The 26,317-nt window shown below is 34.2% G+C and overlaps 1 protein-coding gene across 1 annotated transcript in view; it reads right to left on the bottom strand.

Moving 5' to 3' along the window:
* Window positions 1–26,317, bottom strand: part of TNKS (tankyrase) — a 187,270-nt gene that overhangs the window by 127,001 nt on the left and 33,952 nt on the right. The window contains exon 3 of the mRNA XM_017535741.2: window positions 10,703–10,798. Coding sequence (XP_017391230.1) covers window positions 10,703–10,798 — 96 coding nt within the window. The remainder of the gene's footprint in view (window positions 1–10,702; window positions 10,799–26,317) is intronic.

Genomic DNA, 26,317 nt, shown 5'->3' with positions numbered 1-26,317 from the left:
AATAAATGTCAATTGAATAGAAAAGTTTTACAATCTCTTTCTTGATAGGTTATTTCATTCATTTAGGAGATTCTGCCTAGACTACAGAAACCTAATGACAATTCTGAATGCAGTTTGCAAACAACTGATTCTCTGTAATTTTTCTTCAATAACAAATGCTATTACTGGAGTACTAGTATGGCCAGACATTGCATACTCTATTACAGGAAATTTTATATAGCATGAATTTATAAATAAGAAGTATTTTCCCCTCATTAATATGATGGGGATTTTTGGTGTTTTTTTTTTTTTTTATAACCATCCAATTATTTATAGAGTAAATTTGTTAGTTTATTTAAGAGCAGCCGAAAGTAGAACAGACAGATTCTGAGATCCACAGACCAACACAGATTTAACAAACCAACTAACCACTAGGTAAGACAACTTATCAAAGGTCCCTTTTCAAATCTTTATTATCAATTCCAGCTTGCCTGCCTAATATTTCTTGTACATGTTATACTGCTGGTATGCTGTTTTGATTTTACCATGTTATGCTGCTATAATAAAACAGTGCTAGTCTATGAAGCATCCACTGGCTGCATGATCATTCATTTAACAAATATTTATTGAGTGGTGGAACCATAACAATGAACAAAGGAGAAAAAAATTGACTTCTTATGAAGCCAGTACTGAAAGTCAGGGGTGGGAATGAGGCCATGAATAAGCAAAACAGTAAGTAAATGAAATCACTGCAGACAGTGATAGACAGGTGATACAAAGGGTGAGTGGTAGCTGGACTAGATGCTACTTAGTCAATATGAGAGGTCAGGAAGAGCTTATTAGCAGTGGTGATTTTTGAGCTCAGAAGTAAATATCAAGAAAAAGTAGTTAAGCAAAAATTTGAGGAAAAGAACATTTCAAACAAAGCAACTGGCACTCCGGGAAGACAAGAAAGGTAGAAAAAGAGCTCAAGCTATTAACAACTTGAGTAACAGCAAGGAATATGGCTGGAATATAGGAACAACCGGAAAAGTATTAACCATTGCAGTCGGACAGGTAGATAGGGGCCAGATTAAAAGTCTGAATGTTTTTCTAAGTGAAAAGATTTTTAAAGAAGCGAATGAAATAAACTAGTTAACATTTTTAAAAAGTTTCTGTCTGCTATGTAGAGAACAGACCTAAGGAAACCTGATGTAGAGCAGTCAGGGGGCTATTAGCTATCAGTCTACAGTAACACTTCTCAAAGTAGCTGGGCTGCAATGTCACTGCTCGGCAAGATTAGGAGTCTGCATCAGAATGTACTGCTTTTTCAACAAGGAAGTCTTGCTATTAAAACAGAAGTCAAGTAAACTAAAGGTGTGCTTAGTGATGCAGTTGATTTATATTCTGGTGCCAGTCCCTTATCTCACTGCAGGCTAGAAACAAACAGGTCACCAAAACCAGCTTACACGCCACACTTTGGTGAGGCCTAGTATAAATCAAAATGTTTGCTGGCAGTCACAACAACTAACAAAAATGGGTTTGGAATAGATGTTGGAGGTAAAACCAACAAAACTGGATGATGAACTGAATACAAGGTATGAGAACAAGAGAAGAATCAAGTCCAACTTGCAGGTTTTTCACTGGAGGAACTGGGTTGCTTGTAATATTTCCTGAGAGGGGAAGAATGGGGTTCAAGTTTGGTGGGCATGGCAGTAGGGCTGAATAGGGAGATAAGAATCCTGTGTTGGCCATATTAAGTTTGAGACATCCAGACAACTCAGTTGGAAATGTCACATAGATGGTAGGATATATACTTCTGAAGAGGGCAGAGCAAACACTAGACACATAAACTAGAAGGTAGGAGGTTTGAGGGAGGGGTCTTTAGCACACAGATGCTATTTAAAGTAAGTGGACTCGATGAAATCACACCAAAGTTTAGATGGGAAGGAGTAAAAAAGAGAGGAATAAAAATCCTAGGACTAAACCTGGGCCTTTCCAATAGCTGGATCTGGAACAGAAGAGAAAGAATCAGCATGAGAAGGATCAATAAAATGAGGGGGGGAAAAAAAAAAACCCAGGAGGAATTTGTGCCTTGCAAGCCATTAGAAGACTGTTTAAAAAAGGAAGTTGTAATAAATTTTGTTGAATGCTGCTGAGAGGCTCCATGAGAGAGTGACCACTGGATATGCATGGTGGAATTTGTTGAAAAACTCAGGGAGAAAACATAACAACAGCAGAAAGACATTTGGGTACAGTAGATAGGGATGAAAACAGTACCAAGTGAGCTTAGTTCTTTCTTAAGAATTAAGAAAGTAGTGAGCAACCACGGGCAATTCCTTATGCTTTAAAGGGAAGCAGAAAAACAGGTAACTAAAGAGGGGTGTAAAGACTGACACAAAAAAATTGTTTTTCATTTTATTTTTGTAAAAGATGTGAGCTACCAGAATTCAATACATTTAAGTAGATGCATATAAATCAATAAGCAGAGCATAGCTGCAGGAAACAAATCCTGAGAGGGTGAGATGGAATAAAATCCAGAGCAAAAAGTAGACAAAAGGTGGCCTTAAAAAGAAGCAGGACGCTTCTCCAGTGAAGGAAGAAGGAAAGCAGAGTACATAAGTGCAGCTGCAGCTAAGTTGGTGGAATTGGTGACAGCAATAAGTTTTTGTTTGATGGTATCTATTTTTTCAATGAAATATGAAAAAAGAAATAAGCTGAAGGAAGAAATTGAAGGAGTGCTGAAAATTTGTAAAAAGAAATGGCTGAGGCAAGGATAAAAACCCACTTGAGATTTATGGTTATGATTATAAAGTGAAATCAGACAATTACACATATATTTTTCTTTTTTCCAGCTACATTCATTTCTTGATTATGGCAACAAAATATGACAAACAGTGAGTAGAAAAACACAAACAAACAGTTTTTCCTCTGCTCTGGCACCACCACAATCAACATAGAAGATTTCTATGACTGCATGTGTGGGGAATTTTCCCCAAACACCTAGCAAGCAGTTGCCACAGGCACCAGCAGGATGACCTCCAAATCAGTTCTGATACTACCTGGAGATAGCATTAGATCTTGCAAGTTGAGGGCTCAGTTCCACAAAGACTATCCCCCACTTCTGATGCCAAATACATATCCCAAGTTGTTTCACCTGTGCTTCTGACTGACCAGCTATAAACTGGGGTTCCCATGACCTCCTCTTCGGGTTTGTTAGAGTGGCTCACAGAACTCAGAAAAACACATTTACTGGTTTATTATAAAGCATTTATAGAGAATACAGATGATGAGATGCATATGGCAAGCCATGGAAAGTGGGAGAGAAGCTTCCATGCCATCCCTGGAGCACTGGCTTCCAGGAACCTCCACTTGTTCAGCTCTCTAGAAGCTCTCTAAACCCTGTGAGTCTTCATTGAGGCTTCACTACATAGGCATAGCTGATTAAACTACTGGCCAATGGTGATCAACTTAATCTTCAGCCTCTCTCCCTTCCCCAGAGGTTGGGTTGAAAGTCCAACCCTGTAATCATGCACTAGTCTATCCAATGAGCAGCCTCCATCCTGAAGCTACCTAGAGACTGCCAGCCATCAGTAAACTCATTAGCATACAAAAAGACATCACTTTGGAGATTCTAAATATTTTTTGGAGTTCTATGCCAGGAAACTGGTTGAAGGTCAAATACACATTGTATAGTATAACCACTGCGATTAATAAATACTATAGTATTTCTAAGCAAGTACACTGACAAGAGGCAGCAATAATTAAAAACTCCCTCATGGTTGTCAAAAGTGACCAAATAGGGAACCTAAACTTCTACTCACAACTGACTGTAAGGGGGTTGTGTCCTCTCCCAACCCCACTATTCTCCTGCCAGAGTGCATCAAATTAAGCCAGCTGAAACAAGTTTACATAAGATCCAGGGTCTCACAGAAGAATACTCAAAATGCCCAGGTTTCAATAGAAAATCACTTGTCATACCAAGAACTATGAAGATCTCAAACGGAATAAAAAAGACAACCAATAGATACTGTATTTGTTTCCTATTGCTACTACAATAAATTATTATAAACTTAGTAGCTTAAAACAACATACATTTATTATCTTACAGTTCTAGAGGTCAGGAGTTTTCCACTAATCTCACATAGCCTAAATATACAATTCAAGAACAAATTGTCAGCATGGATGAGAAAGCATGACTCAACTAACATGCCATCTAAAAGAATTCAGTTCAAATATAATGATATTGGCAAGTTGAAAGTAAAGGAATAGAAAAATCTGTGTCACACAAATCTCAATTTTAAAAAAGCAGGAGTGGCTATGTTTACATCATATAAAGTGGAATTTAAAGCAAAGAAAATTATAAAAGAGTCTTTAATAAAATGAAGAGTCAACTACATTTATAACAATCCCAAATGCATATGCACCGAACAACAAAGCTACAAAATATGTAAAACAAAAACTGATAGAAGTTAAAGGAGAAGTAATTAAATCTATGATTATAGTTAGAAACTTCACTACTCTCTCAACAACTGATAGAACAACCAGATAGAAAATCAGCAAGGATATAGAACTCAATGATCCCATCAACCAACAGAATCTATTAATAACAGGCATTTATAGAACATTCCATCCAAAAGCATCAGAAAATATATTCTCTTCACAGCCCATGGAACACTTACCAAAATAGTCCATGTCCTGAGCCCTGAACTTTGTCCTACCTTTGTCCAAAGAAAGATTTAAAAATCAAAAAAATTGAAATCATACAGAGTATTGTTCAAGCACAATGGAATCAAACTAGAAGGTAATATCAGAAAGGTAGCAGAAAAAATCTCCAAACAGTTAGAATCTAAACAACTATACTCTAAATAGTTTGTGGGTTAAAGAGGAAATCTGAAGAGAAATTTAAAAACAGAAAAAAATTTAACTGAATGAACAAATCAGATAGAAAATAAAACAAATTAAAATGGGTGAATCACAGCAAAAGCAGTGCTTAGAGGAAAATTTATAAGATTAAATACATATATTAGGAAAAAGGGGAAAAAATAAAGTCAATTTTCTAAGCTCGTACTTCAAAAACCCAGAAAAAAGAGTAAAATGAGCCCAAAATAAGCAGAAAAAATGGAAATTTAAAAAACAATCAAAAATCAACAATATTAAAAACAGAAAAAAATTTAAAAACCAATGAAATAAAGAATTGGTTACTTGAAAAGATCAATAAAATTGACAATGAAAAGAAAAAAACACAAATTACCAAATGAGGAATGAAACAGGGATTATCACTACAGACACTGCGGGCACCAAACGTCTAATAAAAAGAAACTAAAAACAATTCTATGCACAAATTTGACAACTTAGATGAAATGGACCAATTCCTTGAAAGACCTAAATAACTAAGACTCACATAAGAAGAAATAAATGACCCAATTAGTTTTATAACTGTTTAAAATTGAATCAGTAATAATAATATAATAAAAATATTAGGCCCGAATGGTTTCACTAGTGAATTATACCAAATATTTAAGGAGAAATACAGTTGGCCCTATGTATCTGTGGATTCTGCATTTATGGATTCAACCAACTATAGATTTAAAATAATAAAAATAAAAAATATAGTATAACAAAGCTACTTACACAGCATTGACTTTGTGTTGGTTATTATAACTAATCTAAAGATGATTTAAAGCATATGGGAGGATGTGTTTCTATAGGTTATACTATGTAATTTTTAATAAGGGATTTGAACTTCTGCATCTTCAGGGAGTCCTGGAACCCGTACCCCTGAGGATGCCTAGGGCCGAATGTATTATGAACACATTACAGTCTCTTCCAGAAAATAAAAGGAAAACCAACTTATTCTATAAGACCAGGATTATCCTAATTTTAAAAAACTAGATAAAAATATTGTAAGTAAAGTACAAAACAGTATCTCCTATGATAGAAATGTCCCACATCTTGACTGCATCCATGTCAATATCCTGGCTGTGATGTTATACTACAGTTCTGCGAGGTGTTACCACTAGGGGAAACTAGGAAAATGGTACAAGGGACTTCTTTTTATTATTTCTTATAATTGCATGGGAACTTATAATTATGTCAAAATAAAAGTTTAATAAAAATCTTAAAGAATAGAGCTAGTAACCATTACAATGAAAAAGCATTAATGAATTCTAATGTCACATGTGCTATTTTAAGAAAGCAAATATTAACAGTAATTTATTATAATAAATTTTAAAGAACTATTTAAAATACCAATTTGGTTGTAGTTGAAGTTCTAATCCAAATCGCAGTACAAGTGCTACAGAGTTGTTATAATTAACTAGGGAAAATGACAGCTTCTCTCAGGGTATACACTAACAAGTTATCATGCTTCACAAACATGTCACTTTTGGTAAGTTAAAAGATCATGCTGGTTTTAATGAGGTATGCCTAATGGCTTTCATTACACAAAAAGATTCACTGGACTTAAAGTACTAGAGTGCTGAGATTATCTAAACAGAAAGTTATCTTATTTTATTTTATTTTTTTTGAGACGGGAGTCTCTTGCTCTGTCGCCTAAGCTGGAGTGCAATGGCATGATCTCGACTCACTGCAACTTCTGCCTCTTTGAGTAGAAAAAAAAAAGAGGGAAAGGATTTCAGATACATTTTGCTGACTTACTAAGCCAGTCTTAGCAAGATCACACCAGACACCTCAATACTGCCTGGTGGCCTGAGCCACAGCTGATTCCTTATAGAGAGGCTACCTATCAATCACAGATTTGGATTTCTTGAGAAGTGTAATGAATCCAGGTTAAAGCTAATTTATTCTTGAGACACCTAAATGCAAATATATCCTCCTTCCCCATCCCTTTACCCCTAAATCTGCTAGGAAACTACTAGGATCAACTATCTTAGCAACCCTGTGACCATCTAAACTCAGTCACTTTACATCCCCGTCATCCTTGGTCCTGTCAATGATAAATATTCCTTTGGTAATCCATCCTTTTCCAAACTCTCGGTCTCAATCTGCTCTTACCCCTTTTTTTGACTCACCTTTCTACTGCTCCTTCTATCCTGCCCACTGTACCCCAGAGAATCTCCTTTACATGATTAACAAAGACCCTACTTTCTAGCCCTCTTCAAAAAACATTCCCTTTGTCAACCTTTAACTTAAATGTGGCTCTCCCATAATACCATACGCAGTGCAGCCTTTTAAAAAAGGACAGCTCCTCATTTTCCAAACCTTCCTTACTTCAAAGTCAAGAACAGAAGTATCAACCATGTCCATGGATGCTAATACCAAATGTGAAGCAAAATTCCAATAGAATTGGTTAAATGACTAAATTCACAAGGAAGAATAAAGGCTAAAAACAACCTACCTAAATGTTAAACACTAGGGGATTTACACAGAAAACTAAAATATACTCATAGAAAGGTCTATGAAATTGTTATAAACTGAGGTTGCAGAAAAACACCTAATGCCTTAGGGAACACTCATGTAACTAAATTTTAAAAATAGATATTATTAAGCAATTTATAACATATTAGGATGATTGAGTGTGGTATACCCATAGGAGAAAAGGTTATAAATAAAGTACACCAAAAATCATTTGTATAATTTTGTAATTATATTTATTTTTAATAATTATATATTACAAAAATTTTTAATAATTATATTACAAAATTATACAAATGATTTTTGGTGTACTTTATTTATAACCTTTTGTGTGTATAATTACAAATGATTTTTTCTTTTTCATGCTTTTCCTGTTTCTCTCAATTTTCAAATGTATGTATTTCCTTTATAATCAGAAGAAAAGGCCAAAAGTATGTTACTTTTAAAAAGGTATGCTCAAAACACACAAAACTGCTCTTCAATAACATTTACATAGGCTGTTTTTGACTTTTCATACCCTTGTTTAAAAAAAAAAATGAACAAACAAAAAACCTAAATACCTCCAAGTCCTTCACATTATTGCCCAGAACTTCAGTCATTAGCAGAAAAAGAAAACTCTCAAGATTTCTTCTAAGCCTATCTTTCACTTTACACAATAATTCAGCAAAGAAGTTTATGAGTCTATCTAAGTAAGTGCTCTCATTTAAATACTCAAGTGTACTATCCAAAACCAATGGCTATATGCGAGGGTCTCTTAATTGCAAAATTAAGGGTACAATGTTGCTTTGTATAGCTTCATTTAAAAAAAAAAAAAACATGCATTCTTTATGTATAAGAGGGTATTAGTCACATATTTTTAAATGTTCTATAAAAACAGACTATCAGGCAGGCAGATCATCTAAGGTCAGGACTTCAAGACCAGCCTGGCCAACAGAGTGAAACCCTGTCTCTACTAAAAATACAAAAATTAGCCAGGCATGGTGGCATTTGCCTGTAGTCTCATCTACTTGGGAGGCTGAGGCAGGAGAATCGCTTGAACCCAGGAGGCGGAGGTTGCTGTGAGTTGAGATCATGCCACTGCACTGCAGCCTGGGCAACAGAGCAAAACTCTATCTCCGAAGAAAAAGAAAAAAAAAAGGGACTGTCACTTTATTAATTGCCTTTAAGGAAGACACAAAAATACTTGCACATAGTTTAGGCTAATGCACAAAAATAATAACATAAAAAGATGAAATACTGGAAAGAGATTTTCAGCAAGTAAATTCCTAAAGAGATATTTAAGAATGACAATTTCACTCTCAAGGTAAGTAATGGTACTACAATTGCATCTGGCATAAAAATAAAGAACTGACATGTTACTCAGAATGATCTCTAATAACTCTAAGGTATTCCTGTCAAAAGATACTATTAAAAAAAAAATTAATGTTTAATCTTTTAAAGTTAGCTTTGGAAATAATTCTTTCACCATAATTACATTGGAAAGAATTGCATTTTAGAGAACCTGTATGGGCAGAAAAATATTTTGGAATACATTTCACCTAAGTGTTATTTCACTGCATTATATAACATGAATGTAGAAATAGAACTGGTTTATATTTCAACAAAATTAACCGTATTACTAGACTTTTCCTTTTAAATCATATCTGAAAAGCTGTGTATCATTTCCAAAAAAGTAGATGTTCTTGAAAAGAACAATTAACAAAATCAGTATTATGAACACGAATTTTGTATCTTCCTAAGCAAAGTACAGTGTTAGATGGCTTTCAAATCAATTTTAATAGATGTGATATCAATCCTCCAGGAATCTCTGTCTCCATGAATGATTGTTCCAAAGCTCCTTCCAAAACTAACAACATCCAATATAATCTCCCCTGAAATTCATTACAAATTAGGAGATAATTTCTTGTTAATAGCGTATATTAAATTTTGCCTTTAAAAAAAGTGCAAGTAGATCTAAAAGGGTTGTTGCATTAAATATATCTAACAAATGGACAAAGCAGGTGTTGAGAGTTGGAGAGAAGGAAAGGTCAAAGGGAGGACATTTAGATAGAGAGTCTTGCTCAGCATTTATAACATACCCCTGTTCCTACGTACTATATTTCTCCTTTGGTAAGAGATCACTCTAAAGCTGCTATCGTTGCCTAGGGCTTTGTTAAGAGACTGACAGGCTGTAGAATCTAAGCAGGCCTGAGGCTATATATTTTCATTTCATTATTTAAAATTGTACACTTATACTTAAATTTCTTATCTACACTAATTTAGGTAGGTTTATTACTCTAGTGCATGTTACTTTCATTCAGCAACTAAATACACTAATCTTTCCTTGATAAAAATCGTATTACTCTGAGCAACAATTATATTAATTTTAGCACAGTACAAAGTTGTCTTTCTATGCAGAATAATTAAGCAGAATTCCATGTTTTCAAAGCTTTCTGTACATAAACATTTTCCATTCACCTCTGTATTTTTGCTAAATTTTCACACCGTAGACTCAAACAAGAACAAAAGATTTATTTTCTTCAAACATGGGCAAATTTAAATGGTAGTTAAAAGTCATTTACTTTCACATAACCTAAAACAATACTGTTAGCACCGCAGTGACAGAGGCTCATTACAAAGGTCAGTTAAGTAAAAGAGGGCAAAGGCAGCAGGACTCAGATGCTAAGAATAAAAACAAAAATAGATCCAATGCAGCATTTTGAGAATGAAGATCAATGAAAACACTTAGAGCAGTATTTCTATATCGTTATGAGAGCTCTTTCCCATTTTAGCATTTCTTCTTTGAAAAGTAATTTTTGGCATTTGCTTTAAGAAAACTAATACTTAAGCCACAAATTTGCATTATCTGAAGTAAAAAGATAATGAATGCCTCAGTTAAAAATAACTTAGCTATCAGGGTAAAAGTGAAAACACATGATTAAAGTATAAATGGGGTGGCAAGGAAGAGGCAGCGACATACTTTATTTAACTATCGATCCAAGAAATAAGGCAGCAGGTTGTCTTTCCAATCAAAACTACTTTTATAGTAATATAAATGCCCTTGCTTGCTCACTGTAAAGGTCTTAAACAACTGAGAGGATAAGGTACAGAAAAATTATGATATAAACCATAAAAATGACTAAAACATGAGTAAAAAGATGTTGATTTAATGCCATCATTCTAAGTAGACCAACAATCTTACTGCTTACACTTATGACAGCATAGCAATTAATGAGACAGATATGAAATCAATAACAAAATAGTAGATAATGGCATATATATTTGCTTAGCTTCATCAGTGAAAAGAAAAATTCAGCATATCAAGATTTTATAAAATCAAGTAGGAGTTACACAGATAAAATCATTCTGTAGCTCTTGGTGTTCTTACCTGTAAGGACAGCTTTTGCTGAAGGATCTGCCAGGTCCAGGGCTGATTTCCCATCAGTGTTCCGAATGTTTGGATCAGCTCCGTGCTGCAGCAGCACTGTGCAGGGAAAGCAGAAACAGTATCTTACCTCGGGGATACAGAGATTATTTACTGGTAAGTGTCGTCTTGGCATGGTGTAGGCATAAACATACATTGCACAATTTTTTTCTTTCAAGAAAAAAAAAAGAAAGAAAAAGAAAAAAAGCACTGCAGCAAAGGAGCCTCTCTAGAGTAAAATGAAGTTGGCAACTTATGGTACAGTATTATCACATGACTTAACATCATAAACATGAAACTAGAAAAATCTTGCAATGCAGTTTTGGTTTGCCTCCTGCAAGCAGCAGTATGGGAAGCTATGTGCTCACTGGCTCACACTGTGAAATATGCTAACTGTGAACCTGCCCTTTCTTTACTACCACTGTGGCTGCTTGTTGCTGTTGTTGCTGCTTTATTGCTGAATTTCCAAACGCTTCCTCTCCTCAGAATAGTTATAATACAGTGCAAGCCTTTTAGTGGCTCACCACTTACACATGAAACTCACCATAACATACTGGCTTGCTTCCAAGAAGTTAACAGACATAGTAATATGTGCAACCCTGGTCCCCTGCAGTGGAGCTGCAAAAAGGAACTGCCTCCTATACTCACTCTTTCCATCAAAAATGTTTAGACACAGAAACTCAATCACTATAATATATCCCAAGGCATGAATGTAATGCCTGCCATATTGGGTAAAAAGTAGCTACTGGGAATTCTTAAATATGGAGATTCCTACAAAAGAGAAAATCACTGTTAAAGTAAAATCCAGATATATTAATCCAAAACATTTATCAGCCATGTCTGGTATGTGGTGTGTATATGTAGGGAGGGTGGAGAGGGCAGAAGAGGAGAAGAATGTTGCTGTAATACTACCCAAACAATTATTAAATAAATGAATTAAAAAGTTGTTCCAGTAAGCAAAATTTAACTACAAGTTATGAGCCACTACTGTTGATAAGTCCCAAATTTTCATTCATTTCATTCACTCATGACAGTTCCATGCTAAAGTACACACATTCTTTAGGAATATTTGGAAGGTAATACATATTACTAAGCAATAAGTCCTTCTGTTTACAAAGCTCTTCTTTTTCCTTTAATGCATTAGCCATAAAAATCAATGGTTTTAGTATAATGGACAAACAACAGCCTTGTCTAGAACTAGGACACAGCTGTTAGGAAGGTGAGCCTGTGCATCTCATGCACTACATCTTGGGTAGTTTCAGACTTGGAACAATAAAAACTAGCTGTAGCTTGAGAAGAAAGAGTGAGATCTTACAAAGACTTTCTGTATTATATCATATGTGAATGCAAAAAATGAACATAATTATTTTCCAGATGTTTATATGCTGATTCAAGATTCAACAGAATAAAACAGCACTGAATAAATAAAACCACAATATCAAAACCACAATATCAAACTGTAGTTACGCTTTCAACATAATGGGTACAGCTACTGTAACAACATTTTTTTTTAATTCCAGGAAGCAATTCCAATGTGAAGATTTGGCTTATAAAGGGTCTTTATCATAAAGCAGACTCAAGTATCAAATGCAAGTTGATAACTACCTCTATCTTTATGTAGTCGCTGAGTGCTCACGTGCAAAGGGGAAGAAAACAACAGAAATAATAGCTACCATGAAAAGCAGAGTTGAACTGCATACTTCAGGAATTTCAGAACCTGCTTTAAACAATAAGTAAAGGAGTATTTTCACCTGAGTTTGAAAATTATATGATGGGAGCTTTCATTTCGTAGTTTTAAATGAGTGGTGGAAGTAAAATAGTGAAAGTCTGATGGTTTCTCCAAAGTCACCTAAAACCTCAATCCTTCTCGTAATCAGTATTTTAAATATTATATCTTGCCTACTTTGCAATATAAATCTACCATTACAGTTTATTGTAGTTTCGTTGCACTTTAGGTGACATTAAAAGTAAACATTTACTTAAATATATGTTTTCTAAATATGTCTGAGCCATGCCTATCTCTTTAATTAGACCTGAATACAAGACGCATCCACGGCAAAGTAATGTAGCAAAAGGAAAGAAGCAGCTGAATTTTCTGAACCATATGCTGATAACAAAATTCACGTTAGAAAATATTTAACCACATTTAATTTATCACATATGAATTAAAATTTTAAAACTCAGTAAAGTTAAGACTTTTAGGAGAAAGGTCTTATCTAGCTACCCCCTCATTAGATCAGCAGGGGTCTAAACTTATCCAACTTTCATAAAATGTCACAAGATTGCCAGGAAGACTGAATTAGAACATAAAGTGGTATGCAAAGGTGCTGGGCAGGGAGACTGACAATCCCTATCAGCTCACCATAATATTTAAAGCACAGTTTAAAATGCAGACCTTGTTTGTACTCTCAACTCTACTGGTGGTGACTAATTCCATGCTTTGTTCTAGGGCAGGGATCAGCTAGCTTTTTCTGTAATAGGCCTGACAGTAAATATTTTAGTCTTTATCTGTCTCAACTATAGTTGACCCTTATATAACACAAATTATTTAAGTTTGAACTGCACAGGTCCACTTATATGCAGATTTTTTGTCAATAAAAGTTACACTGAGTGTGCCTGTCTCTGCCACTCCTGAGACAGCAAGAACAAACTCATCTTCCTCCTCAGCCCACTCAACGTGAAGACAATGAGGATGAAGATCTTTATGAAGATCCACTTCCACGTAATGATTAGTAAATACATTTTCTCTTCCTTGTGATTTTCTTAAAAATGTTTTCTTTTCTTTAGCTTGCTGTCCTGTAAAAATATATAATACATATAACATATAAAATATGTGTTATTGTTAACTGTTTATGTTATTGGTAAGGCTTCTGGTCAACAGTAGGCTACTAGTTTTGTGGGAGTCAGAAGTTATACTTGAGTTTTCAACTGCACGTTGTTCAATGGTCCTAACCCCTGCATTCTTCAAGGGTCCACATCCCTGCCTCGACTCTACCATTATAGGGCAAAAGCAGCCACAGATAATATTTAAATGAATGAGCATGGCTGCATTCCAATAATATGTTACTTAATGACTTTGAAACTTCAATCTTATATAATTTGAAAAATATTATTCTTCTTTTGGTTTTTTAAAAAATATAAAAACAATTCTTAGCTGGCAAGCCATAGAGAAACAAGAGATAGGCTGGGTTTGGCCTATGGACCATATTTGCTGACCCCTGACCTTGGGCAGTGCTATAAATGTGGTCTATGCTATACAAAGACATATTATACAAAGTTCCATTCCCAGAACTGTTTATAATCCATCTACATTGAGATAAGCACAGAAACTGAAGGTATTTAGAACTATGTCTGTCATTTTAAAATTACCTTCTCTAGTACTTCATTTTATTTATATTTTACAAAATTATTGGTCTGTCACTGGGAGGGAAAAAGAAAACCCAGTTCTCTACCACAGACAATTTGAGAAGCACTGAGCCAGGACACACAAGAAATTCTCTGGACCTCAGTTCTCAGGAGTTTTAAAATAAAGAAGCTAAACTTGATAAGCTGATCTCTATTTTGGGAGAGGTCTCAAATCTCTGATAATGCCTTTAAAATTACAGCCAAAGACTTGAAGCATTAAGATCTAAAATCTTCAAAAAATAAAAATAAAAAATAGCTGCTTCAAATAGAATCTCTTCTCCCACTCTCTGGATCAAAATTTAAAAAATAATAATAGAAAGGTTTTCATTTATCTTAACTCTTTAAAAAGAACAAACAAAACTAAAAGTGGAGACCAGGAGCACTGAGAGTTGTCATACACATACTTACATGTCCCATACTATAATATTCCCCAAGCAATTTCCCAAATAGACTTTCATTCTAAAATGCCTTCAAATCTCTGGTCCTTCACACTGTTCTCTATGGGGACTTGTAAGAGTCTATTTTCTAGGACCAGAAGAATGGCACATACATGAGGCAAAGTTAAGAACAGCTTTCAAGAATGCCACACTCAAAGCGGTGGCATCTAAGACTCAATTCTGGATGCTTCAAAATCTGTTTTCAACATTCAGAGCCATCAAAGACAATAAGAAAATGTGACTATTAATACAAAATAAAATTAGAAATTCATCTTGTAAAATCAATATGCACTGACAGCACACTAATACACGATAGACTTTTCTTAAAAAGCAGCACACTGCTTGATGACACAGTGTCATACTATTTTTTAAAAGTAGCACAAATATCTGAAATAAAGTTCCCAAGATACACAAACAATGTACAACATAAGTTTTGAAAGTAAAAGAAGGAAACTAAAATATGAGTCACATTTAGCATGTAAATTCAAGGGTACTATGGCCATTCAAATGGCCCCCATACTAACTTTAACCACTGGGACATTATCAAACCTCAAATGCCAAAAGGTGGATAATTTCTAATTGTTTTACTGATGCATCTCAGCTCTATCTCCTTTTGAGGTAAGAGGGGCGGAGAAAATGTAGCAGATGGCATAACAAGACAGTTAAAACTAAGATAGGGTCACAAATTCAAACACCATTTTCAAATGAGCTACAAAAAGAAGGACACATGATTTTCTCATTTCTGGTGCAGGCATTCAGCCACGATAAGCCAAATTCAGCATGAGTTACTTTAGCTATATTGTTTCATTTCATCCTTCAAAACTATTAAAGTTAAGCATTTGCATCATTTTAATTATTGCAAATAAAAAGAAAATATTTCTATATTTATATAAAGACTCTGTTTAATTCCTAGAAAACTACAAAGTGCTATTATAATAAATTATGTTTAACTGCAGGCATTCTCAACTGATTTTAAAAGACAGAAGATATAGAAACCACGTTAATTTTCCAAGTTAAACTTTTGTAAGCCTTTTAGAGTAAATTATCAAAAGATGTTTTAGTAAGTTTTTACTTTAAGTGACAAAAATTATACTATTAAAATATCACATATCTGTTTGTTATGTGAATCTAGAGCTACATCAAGACTGTAAAATTGTTCATCACAATGCATACTCAAGTAATTTAAAAAGTTATATTTATGTTAAAATGTTTTCCAAGATTTATAAGCATCAAACTCTTTAAGAGTACAGAGACATAGATTCATTAGATTGAGTTTCAACACATGAGCTTTAATAGCCAAGCTATTTTTATAAACCAAAATATATGATAGATCCTTTTGTTTATATACATTCAAAAAATTTCTTCTACATAAGCATGTATATTAAAATGGTATAATATTACATAATGGCATAAGTTATACCATTATATTATGTAGTATATATTATATAGTATACAGTATACTACAGTATATATTACACAGTAATAACAGTATATATTTATATATTATAATTTTTTTAAAAAACTTATTTTTTTATCCAAAATATACTTTATTTATTACAGCATAAAAGTAGTAAAGCTAATGTATTTTGTATCTCAAATTATCTGAAGTTGATTTAACACTAACAGCGAATATGAAAATTCAAGTAACCAGTGCTATCCTACATAACATGGCTTACTGAATTTAAATTAGAATTTAAATGACACAATTTTCTGTTTTCAGTAATGGCAGAGTAGCTTATTTAAATCATCCCTTGGGCTATAAACAATGAACAGAACTAGATTTAAAACAAAAACAAAAACATAACTTCTAAAATCATCTATGAGCTAACAAGACAGTTAAAGAATTACCAGCTGAAAGCTGAAGAGCAAAGGAAATCCAGAGGGTAAACATGTATGGAAGCTGTCATTGCTCTGAAGGCAATTATTGATCAAGAAAAATAAAATCTGTTTTTTCAGCGTCTCATGGGATAAGGGGAAGAGCAATAAAAGCTCAGGACCTCCAAAAATAAAGAGTATAATGAGGCTGTTCCCCACACAATAAGGGTGATACCTCAGGATGAGGATAAAATGAATGTGAACTGGTCTTGGTACAGAATTATAGCTCTGGTTGGAAACTTTGGGTGTCTATGATGTCTTAAGCCTTGAATTTGATTTAAGGTGCCCCAGATTGGCAGTAAATCCTATAAATAAACAGGTGGTAAAATGTCCAGTACATAACCAAGATAATGAGGCACATAAATAATCTAAAATGCAAACGCTACAACTAGCAGAAATAGATAACTCAAGAACAGACCCATAAAAACTTCAGATATCAGAGGTACACAACACAAAAAGAACCATGCTGACCATGTTTAATAAAAGACGAGCTGAAAGATCTAAAGAAGAAGCTAAAAGAAACAATGAGGCAAATTTATATAAATTAAACAACTTTTAGAAATAAAAACAACAAAAATTTTAAATGAAACTTTAGTTTCCAGCATAATGGAGTAACTGGTATCAGACTAGTTTCCTTCTCTGACATAAACAATTATGAAATTGGACAAAATGGATGAAGCAACTAATTGCAGGCAGTAGCCAACTGCAATGGTAAACTGTGATCCCTGAAAGAAGAGAAACTCACAAGATGGGTACCATAATCATTGCCTAACACAATTTGCCAACCACATAAACACAACTAGAGTCAAAGCAGAACATGGTGGTTACACTGAACTGAGAAGACAGAAATCCAAACTCATAGCAGAAGAACTGGCTGGAATCTGCAGGGTGGAAAACTGGAGAAAAGGGATCTGCGCAGAGAGCAGGCCCCAGATGTCTGTGAAGGAGTCCCCAGGGATCACAAGTGCAGGACAAAACCCCTGAGGCTTATTAGGCAGTAGCTACTACAAGTGAGAGCACAATGGAGTCAGCAGAAATTACAAGGTGCAAGAGAAAGAGCAGTGCTGAGAGAAATCGGAATTCTGGCCTTGACAAAGTAAAGAGAACCTAAAACCACCTTGTTAACACACCTGACGCACCTTAGTGCCAGTGTTAGTTATGAATAAGCACTGCGACCTAGAGCAGAGAGCTGGGATCTACAAAGTCAAAACTATTTTTATAATAACATTAAGATATTATTCTCTTGTTTCATTATATTAACATTTGCACTGATGGTACAAAAGTAATAGAGGATAAAACTGCTGATAACACAAGCTGAGCATGGTGGCTCATGCCTATAGTCCCAGCACTTTGGGAGGTTGAGGTGGAAGAATTGCTTGAGCCTAAGAGTTTAAGACCACAGTCTGGGCAACATAATGAGACCTTGGTCTTTTCAAACAGTAAAAAAAATTAGCCAGGTGTGGTGGCGTGCACCTGTGGTTCCAGCCACTCATGAGGTTGAAACTGAAATGGGAGAATCGCTTGAGCCTCAGGAGGTGAAGGCTGCAGTAAGCCATGATGGCACCACTGTGCTCCAACTTGGATCACAATGTGGAAACCCTGTCTTACAAAACTAAAATAACACAAATCAAGGCAGTGCCATCAAAATCTATTAGTGATCACTACATTCTTCACTATAAAACAAATATACAGGTTAAAAAAAAAAAGGAAGGTTTCACATTAGAATGCCCCTTGATGAAGCAGTAAAATTACTATATTTTATTAAATATTGGCCCTTAGATAAATATTTTTAAAAATATTCTTTGTGAAGAATTAGAAAGTACATATAAAGGGCTTCAAATTCACAGACTTCTCTGCTGATGTGGATATAAAATAACAAATGTAATTATTTAATATAGTAAAATAAAACATGTTAACAAGTTAGGCCTCACTTAGGAAATCAGTATTTTTGATACAACAACCGGAAATCATTACAAAATTGTACATAGGTACACAGGCAAAGATGCTCTCGAAGTGCAAGGCAACCAATGTCTGTTCAATATACTAAACTGGGTGAGCTGTCCTGTGTGTTATGTTTAAGAGCACCCCTTATGTCTACCTACTGGATGCCAGTAACACTCCCCAACTGGGACAACCGAACATGTCTCTAGACATAGCTAAATATGCCCTCTAAGGGACAAAACTGTCCCTGCTTGAGAACATCTACTCCTTAGGTTCCTGTGGATCCACCCTTACCTCCCCATTCACATGCAAGGCAGAATACATGAAGGTCTATGCTTCTTCCAACGCTTATATGTTGGGTTACTACATTATATTTCATTTGAAGAAAGATTTCTGTGGTTTCTAAATATAAGAAATAAATAAAACAGTAAAGTAAAACTGTAAATAAGTAGAAAAGATAGTAGCAGTAAATAGTAAAAATGATCTCTAAGCATCCTTCTAAATTTAAGGTGTTACAGCCTATAAATATATCTTTGAGTACTGACTTTATCAAATAGGGCTTTTTTATTACAAAGGATAGAAAACTACTTCAGCTACCTTAATAACGAGAAAATTTATTAAAGAACAGAGGTATTCCATTGAATGCAAAGGCAAAAATGTGTCTCAAAATTTACGTGTTGCTGTCTGTCCCTGTCTCCCAGACATTACCTTCAGATGCAAACACATACACTTGTATTATCTCAAACTTAAAAATTATCATGAAAGAGAATTTGGTCCAGCTTGGCTCAACATCTGGTCCTGGACTTAAAAAGTTTGGCCAAGGAACTAGAAGAGGCAATATAATGGTGATGGGAAAAGAGGTATTGGTTCTGAGTAAAGAGTACTTGCAGACACCTCAATGAGTAGCTACTGCAATAACACATGTTAAATTCAAAGTTCATGATTTTAAAATATGTAAATAGACTTACATGTACAAAAGGGTTCACAAAAGGGATAAAAAACTACTTCAGCTACCTTAACATGAAAATTTAGTGATATATCTGAGAGTGAAATAAACGGGACTTCCACTTTCTATTTTACACATTTCTACACTGTTTTAATATTTATTACATATATGTAGTATTTTTATAATGAAATATTTATCCTCAGACAAAAATGATCTTTATGCATGCTGTTTAATATGTATGCAAAACGATGCTTTTTAAAAGCTCTTGCTTAAAGAAATTACTTTATAACTAATAAAGAAAAATTGGATAGTTCTTCCTATCAAATAACTACCATTAAATATGATAACAGCATTGGATAAGACAAATGTAAAACAAATCTATTAATTTAGATTCTGTAATAATGTTGAGTGTAGAAACAAGCTGAGTAAGATAGTGATTATCTATTTTGTAAAATTCCAGGATTTTAGTCATACTTTCATATATGAAAGTCTTTGCCTTTCATATAAAAGTGAACCAAAATTCAGAATTCTATCAACATCTGGGACTAGCATACTAGGAACAAATGACTTAATTTCATCCCAGTGAACTATGTGCCTCATTACATGTAACTTTTTTTCCACGTACCTCAGTGGGAAAAAATAAAAACTGAGTTTCTTTTTGTAAAAAAAAAAAAAATTCAGCCAGGTGCAGTGGCTCATGCCTGTAATCCTACCACATTGGGAGGCCAAGACCAGCGGATCGCTTGAACCCAGAAGTTCAAGAGCAGCCTGAGCAACATGGCAAGACGTGTCTCTACAAAAAATACAAAATTAGCTGAGCATGGTGGTGTGTGCCTGTACTCCCAGCCACTCAGGAGGCTGAAGTGGGAAGATCACCTAAGTCAAGGAGGTTGAGGCTGCAGTGAGCATGATCACGTCACTGGACTCCAGCCTGACTGACAGAGTGAGGCCTCATCTCAACAAAACCCACAATTTTTAATAAAAATAAAAATTTTTTAAAGTTCAGAAAAATAAAGTTCTCTATTAGGTCTGCAATAGCAATATGCCATAATGAGGGTTAAGAACACAGCTGTAGTTCAGAGCCTGGATCCTGGGACCAGACTGCACAGGTTAGAATACCAGTTCTGCTGCCATCATTTATGGGACCCTAGCAAATCCTCTATCTCTCTGCGCTTCCATTTCCTTGCCTGTAAATCGGAGACAATATTAGAGTACCTACCTCACATGGCTGTTAGGACAAAACAAGCCTATGCACATAATTTTTAAAGAGATAATAAAAGATATTTAATTACCAACTCAAAAATTAATCCATGTGAATAAAATTACTGAGTTTCACATGGCAGAGTTCTTCTATATGTGATTTAATGAGTTAAACACATCTCCTTCAATCTTTATGGACAAACTTTGGCATGAAATTTTATAATAAAAAAAGAATCTTCCAATTAAATTTTGCTTCTTTTGTCAAGTTTTCTTATAAATATAGAAAATCAAGATTATTTTTAAAAAGGCACATCACATCTGCAGTAACTTAGGTATAGATTACTCTGCTATGCATGTGTATATATATATATAGCAGATTTTTATATCCCAGATCAATTTTATCATTTTTGCAACAAAGTTAATCTAGGATACAATATATTTATAAAATCACAATTATCTGATTTATAACAATTTATTACAAGATAAGACAGGTACTGGAATAAATATAAGATTAACTATAACAAAGCATCTTTCTTTCTACCTGGAAACTTTAGAGTATAGTGACTAAAAGTTCTGTCCCAGGAATCAGATAAACCTCAGTTTTAGAATACTGTTCAATCCTTAGTAACTGTCTGACCTTGGGCAAGTTACTTCACCACTGCCAATCTTAATTTCCTCTTTCATAAAACACTACCAAACACAGTGAATTGCTGTTACAATTAAATATGACAATATATATAAACACAGCTTGGCTTTTGGCACATAACAAGAACTCAATAAACACCCTCTCGTATCCTAATCTGGATCCTTTCATCTGTCTTTCAAAAATAGATACACAGAAAAAGAAGATCTGTTGGATTGAAACAAAGATAAGCTGATAATAGCCCTAGAAACAATAAATTCATTTGTGCCACACCAAACTGCTATATTATGCTTCCTTTTATTTAGGGGTAGATAACTTTTTCTAAACTTGACTGGATTCGGCTAAATGAAATGCCCATAAGGAATAAAGTAGGTATCTCTACAATCCGATGAGATTAAATTTATAATGGGATCATAAAACTTTCATAACCCTAAGGGACAATGACCACATGTAAAAGGTGCTTCCCAATCTGTTTATGAGGGAGAAGAAAGGACAAACACCAGAAACACTTCACCTAGCTTTGTGAATCCTTCCCTAAATTGCTAACTCTACCTCCTCTCTCTCAAGGCCTAGTGGACTTACTAGTATTCCAGATAAATTTCTTATGTGTGTAAAACATTAATTCACATATATATATATATATATATATATATATATATATATTTTAGACAAAGTCTTTCTCTGTGGCCCAGGCTGGAGTCCAGTGGCCTAATGTGATCTCAGCTCACTGCAACCTCTGCATCTCTGGCTCAGATGATCCTCCCACCTAAGCCTCCCGAGTAGCTGGGACTACAGGCGTGTACCACCATGTCCAGCTAATTTTTATATTTTTAGTAAAGATGGAGTTTCTCCATGTTGCCCTGCCTGGCAATTAACATTTTTAATAACACTATTTATAAGGTTTAAAGTTAGATATTTTAAAACATCCTCCCTCCTAAGGAAAACAGGATTCAACCTATACTGTAATAGTAATAATCTGATTCTGCTTTGAATTTTAGTCTCCTAAGAAAGTATATCATTACTATGATTTTCCTATGTCTCTGACAACTGATCCAACAGACTGAAATGCCAATATTCTGTTCTACTTTAAATCTGAAGAACACAAAGAATATAACTTAAAGAATTTTCACTCCTTGGGAAAGTTAAATTATTTAGTTACAAGCAAATAATCTAAAAAAAAAGTTTTTCTCAATTAAATTATTTAGTTAAAAGAAAATAATTAAAAAAATAAACTAAGTTTTGTGATTCTATGGGATTTGACACATTATCCTATTATCAATTATTCTGAATAACAGTATTGAATCACATATTTTACTTCCTACCTCAACTTTTCCCCCACGTTGAGGAAAAGACCGCTTTTTCTTTTAACATAATTCCTCATCTGCCCTTTTCCTTGTCTCATTCCTAGTGGGTTACAATTTTCAGAAACAGCAACTATGATGTCCCTTGGCTCGAAAGAAAGCTGTTTACCCATGAGTAATCTGCTTTAAAAAATATTAATCATTGTTTACACCCCTTCAATTTTATCACGATTTAATACACTTCATATTTGGTTATAGCAAACCACAATACTCCTGGCTATTATTTGTAGGGAAAATGTTTAAGTTACATTAATGATTCGCCATAATCCTATATGCAATATATCCACTGACTAGTTTAAAAGATTTTAAACTACAATGGGGAAAAAAGAGCTTCATGTTTTACCAAATCACAGTTCAAGTTTACAAAATTACAAGGAATACTAAACAGAATGTAACACAAATTCACACTGATGGTAACAAAGAGCAATGCCAGTCCTTCACTTAGCTTTCACTGAGTGTCCACTTTGTGTCAGAATACGAAAACAGTCTTGTGTGGCAACCTTACTGTTGCCAAACAAGAAAAAAGCAAGTAGAAAGAAACAAGTATTTACTGGGGCTCTACTTGTTTTCCCTATATTCTTTCATTTAACTTCCCCTAACAATTTTATGCAGTAGAGCCAATGCCCATTTTATAATTGAGAAACTGAAGCTCAAAGCAAATGTGTAAAATCAGTTTGTATGTGATCAACTCAATTCATACTTCATTCTAAAGCCAAGCACTTGTTTGCTATCTTATCATTCCACACAAATGAAAGCTAAAATTACCCCAGAACTATAATTTTATGTGTATGATATATTCTTAAATGAAGTTTACTACATGAAGAGAACCTTCAGTTCTCAATCAAGAAAACATTTCCATTATAACAACTTTCTATCAGCTCTACAGACTATGGTAACAACTGATTACCTAACACTTTACCAGTGAACAATTTTCTCCTTCTTCACTGGTAAAATGGTAGGCAATCTGAATCATCTGCCTCATAAATAGGGCACAAATATTAGTGACACTGCTTGGCTAAGTACTCTGAGATGCCTCAAAGGAAAACCCTTTACGATATTACGTATCAACTAGCCACAAGAGTTTTTGATAAATTTACCACCATCACCTTATTTTTTCTTCTCCCTCCCTACCTCTACTCCTCAACTCCTAAGAGAGGCTATTCATTGATTTAATTTGTAAGTTAACAAGAAAAAAGTTTGACTATCCTTTGTAGAAAATCCATTATAACCAAAAGTTAATGCATGATCAGAATCAACATTCAACTGTGTATCCTAATGAAGAATAAGCAGTTACTTGACAAATGGCAGATAATCTAAACATAGTTTGATATGACTACAAAATGTCTTTGATATTTGTATATGAATATTGAAGTGTCTGACATACTGCAAATTCACATTACTTTAAAAGAAGAATCTCAAGCTATCGCCTAATCAAAAAGTAGAAAATTACTCAGCCTCCTTATCCATTAACACAGGCTAATACAAAAAAAGTCAGACAGACCAAGCCATCTTCCTGTGAATTGCTTTATCACTTCACATATGTTTCTTGAGAATAAAATTAGACATCAGTGACAGACAGTAAGAATGAGGTATGAAAGTGAACAAGATTATTGTTAGTTCCTACCACAAAGAACTAGCAATCTATCAATGCAGAACATGCTTACCTGATTCAGTTTAAGAAACTGGCACCAATCCTGTGCCATTCTAAGTTCCAGGACATTAACTTCATCAAAGGACAAGTAAGCATGGAAGTGGTCAAATAATTTTTTAAACTAAAGCAGAGTTTGTAAAAGGAAAGGAAACATATCTTTCTAAATAGCAGACATACAAAATGAAGTTATAAGGAAATTACTAGAGAGATGTTACTTTAGTAGTGAGTTAAACTTGATTTAAATGTGTTGTATTAGAAAGCAAACATACTCAGTGGACAGAGAACTACTCTACTTCTAGATGCCAACAAGAACTGGAAGCTTACATTATACTAGAACTATAAAGACCAGTCTTTGAGTCTTTAATCTGTTTGCATTTCCTGTCTCCTAATACTGGGAATATGAAAAGCTATGAGAACTCTACTAAAGTCAGTAAGATGAAGAAATAGCTAAAAGAACATCTCTGAGTCTTTTGATCCTCAAATAGCAGATAATGTTCACAATGATAACAGAACACATTAAAAAAAACACAAACCAATGAAACATTTAAGTACTGGGAATTAATAAGTCTTCATTTGTGTTAAGATTTCAGGCAACAAGCTATTAAAAATGGTCTATTTCCCTCAATTTTGGAAACATACTTGCAAATAGTAGGGGCAAACAATGTCATCTCAGAAATAACTGTGCATATTTTAGATAATTATTTTCTAATTAGTGAAAGTATTGTTAAATCTTAAAATGAATCACACAACATATTCAATTTTTTACATGGAATAGCTGATTATTTCATTTTAATCTTTAAAAATGTATCCTAAGCAAATTGTTAGAAAACACTTGAGTTGCAACCCTCAGACCAAAAACTGCTTTCCTGAATTTCCACAATGTAATTAAAACGATAATGTTATTTCTCTATACACTGCTTTTGACTTAAGAATAACTGTCAAGCAGAAATCTTATTATTCCAGTGCTGGTGAAACACAAAATACTTTTGCTATTTTAACTGATAAATTAGACTTCACCAAACTTAAAAACCTTTGCCTGTACAAAGATACCATTAAGAAAATGAAAAGCAAAGCAAAGATTGGGAGATAGCATTCACAATACATACATACATACAACAAAGACCCATTGTTACAGCACAGAAAGAATTCTCACAAATCAGTAACAGCAAAAAATAAAAATAAAACCAAAGAAAGTCAAAAGATACAAACACTTCACAAAAAATATACATGAATGGTCACTATACATGAAAATATTCTCAACATGCTCAGCCATCAGGGAAATCCAGCGTCTTTTACAGTCCAATATGCACTTATCATTCCACCCAGCAATCCCACTCTCATGGATCCATCCAAGAGAAATGAAAAATTATGTCCAGACCAAGACATACATTAAGCATTTTAACAGCTACAAACTGCAAACAAGTGGAAACAACCATCAAATGTGCTACATCCATACAATGAAACACCATACAACAACAAAAAGGAACTACTAATATGCACACATAATACAAACTGACAAACGTTTAGCCAATGGACCTGGCGGGGAAAGAAGACAATTCAAGTAACTAGAATTCACACATGAAAGGCAGTAAATTACTACTAAGCTTACAGAAATAAAAGATTTTAAAGGAATATTATGAACAACTGAAGGAGAAAACTGGATGGCCACATGCAAAGGCATGAAGTTGGACACTTTCTCTCACATAATATCCAAATATCAATTCCAAATGCATCAGACCTAAATACATTTAAGTTATCACTCCTAGATGAAAATAGAGTTAAATCACGACCTAGGGTTTGGAAATGTATTCTCAGATAGGATATCAAAACACAGGTAACGAAAGGAAAAACAGACTTTTTGATGTTTACCATTAATCAAGTCACCAAAATGTAAAACTTTTGTGCTTCACAGGACAACATTAAGAAAGTGAAAAGACAACACATAGAATGGGAGGAAATATTTGCAAATCACTTATCTAGTAAGAAACTTTCATCTTTTATAACTCAATAATGAAAAGACAGCCAATTTAATAATGGACAAAGATATGAATAGACATGTCCCCCAAAAAATACATACAAATGGCAAACATGCATGTGAAAAGATGCTCAACAGCATTACT

The sequence above is a fragment of the Cebus imitator genome, unplaced genomic scaffold (assembly GCF_001604975.1).
Source record: "Cebus imitator isolate Cc_AM_T3 unplaced genomic scaffold, Cebus_imitator-1.0 Scaffold5, whole genome shotgun sequence".
NCBI classification, from domain to species: domain Eukaryota; kingdom Metazoa; phylum Chordata; class Mammalia; order Primates; family Cebidae; genus Cebus; species Cebus imitator.
This window is presented reverse-complemented; position numbering and strand designations above follow the sequence as displayed.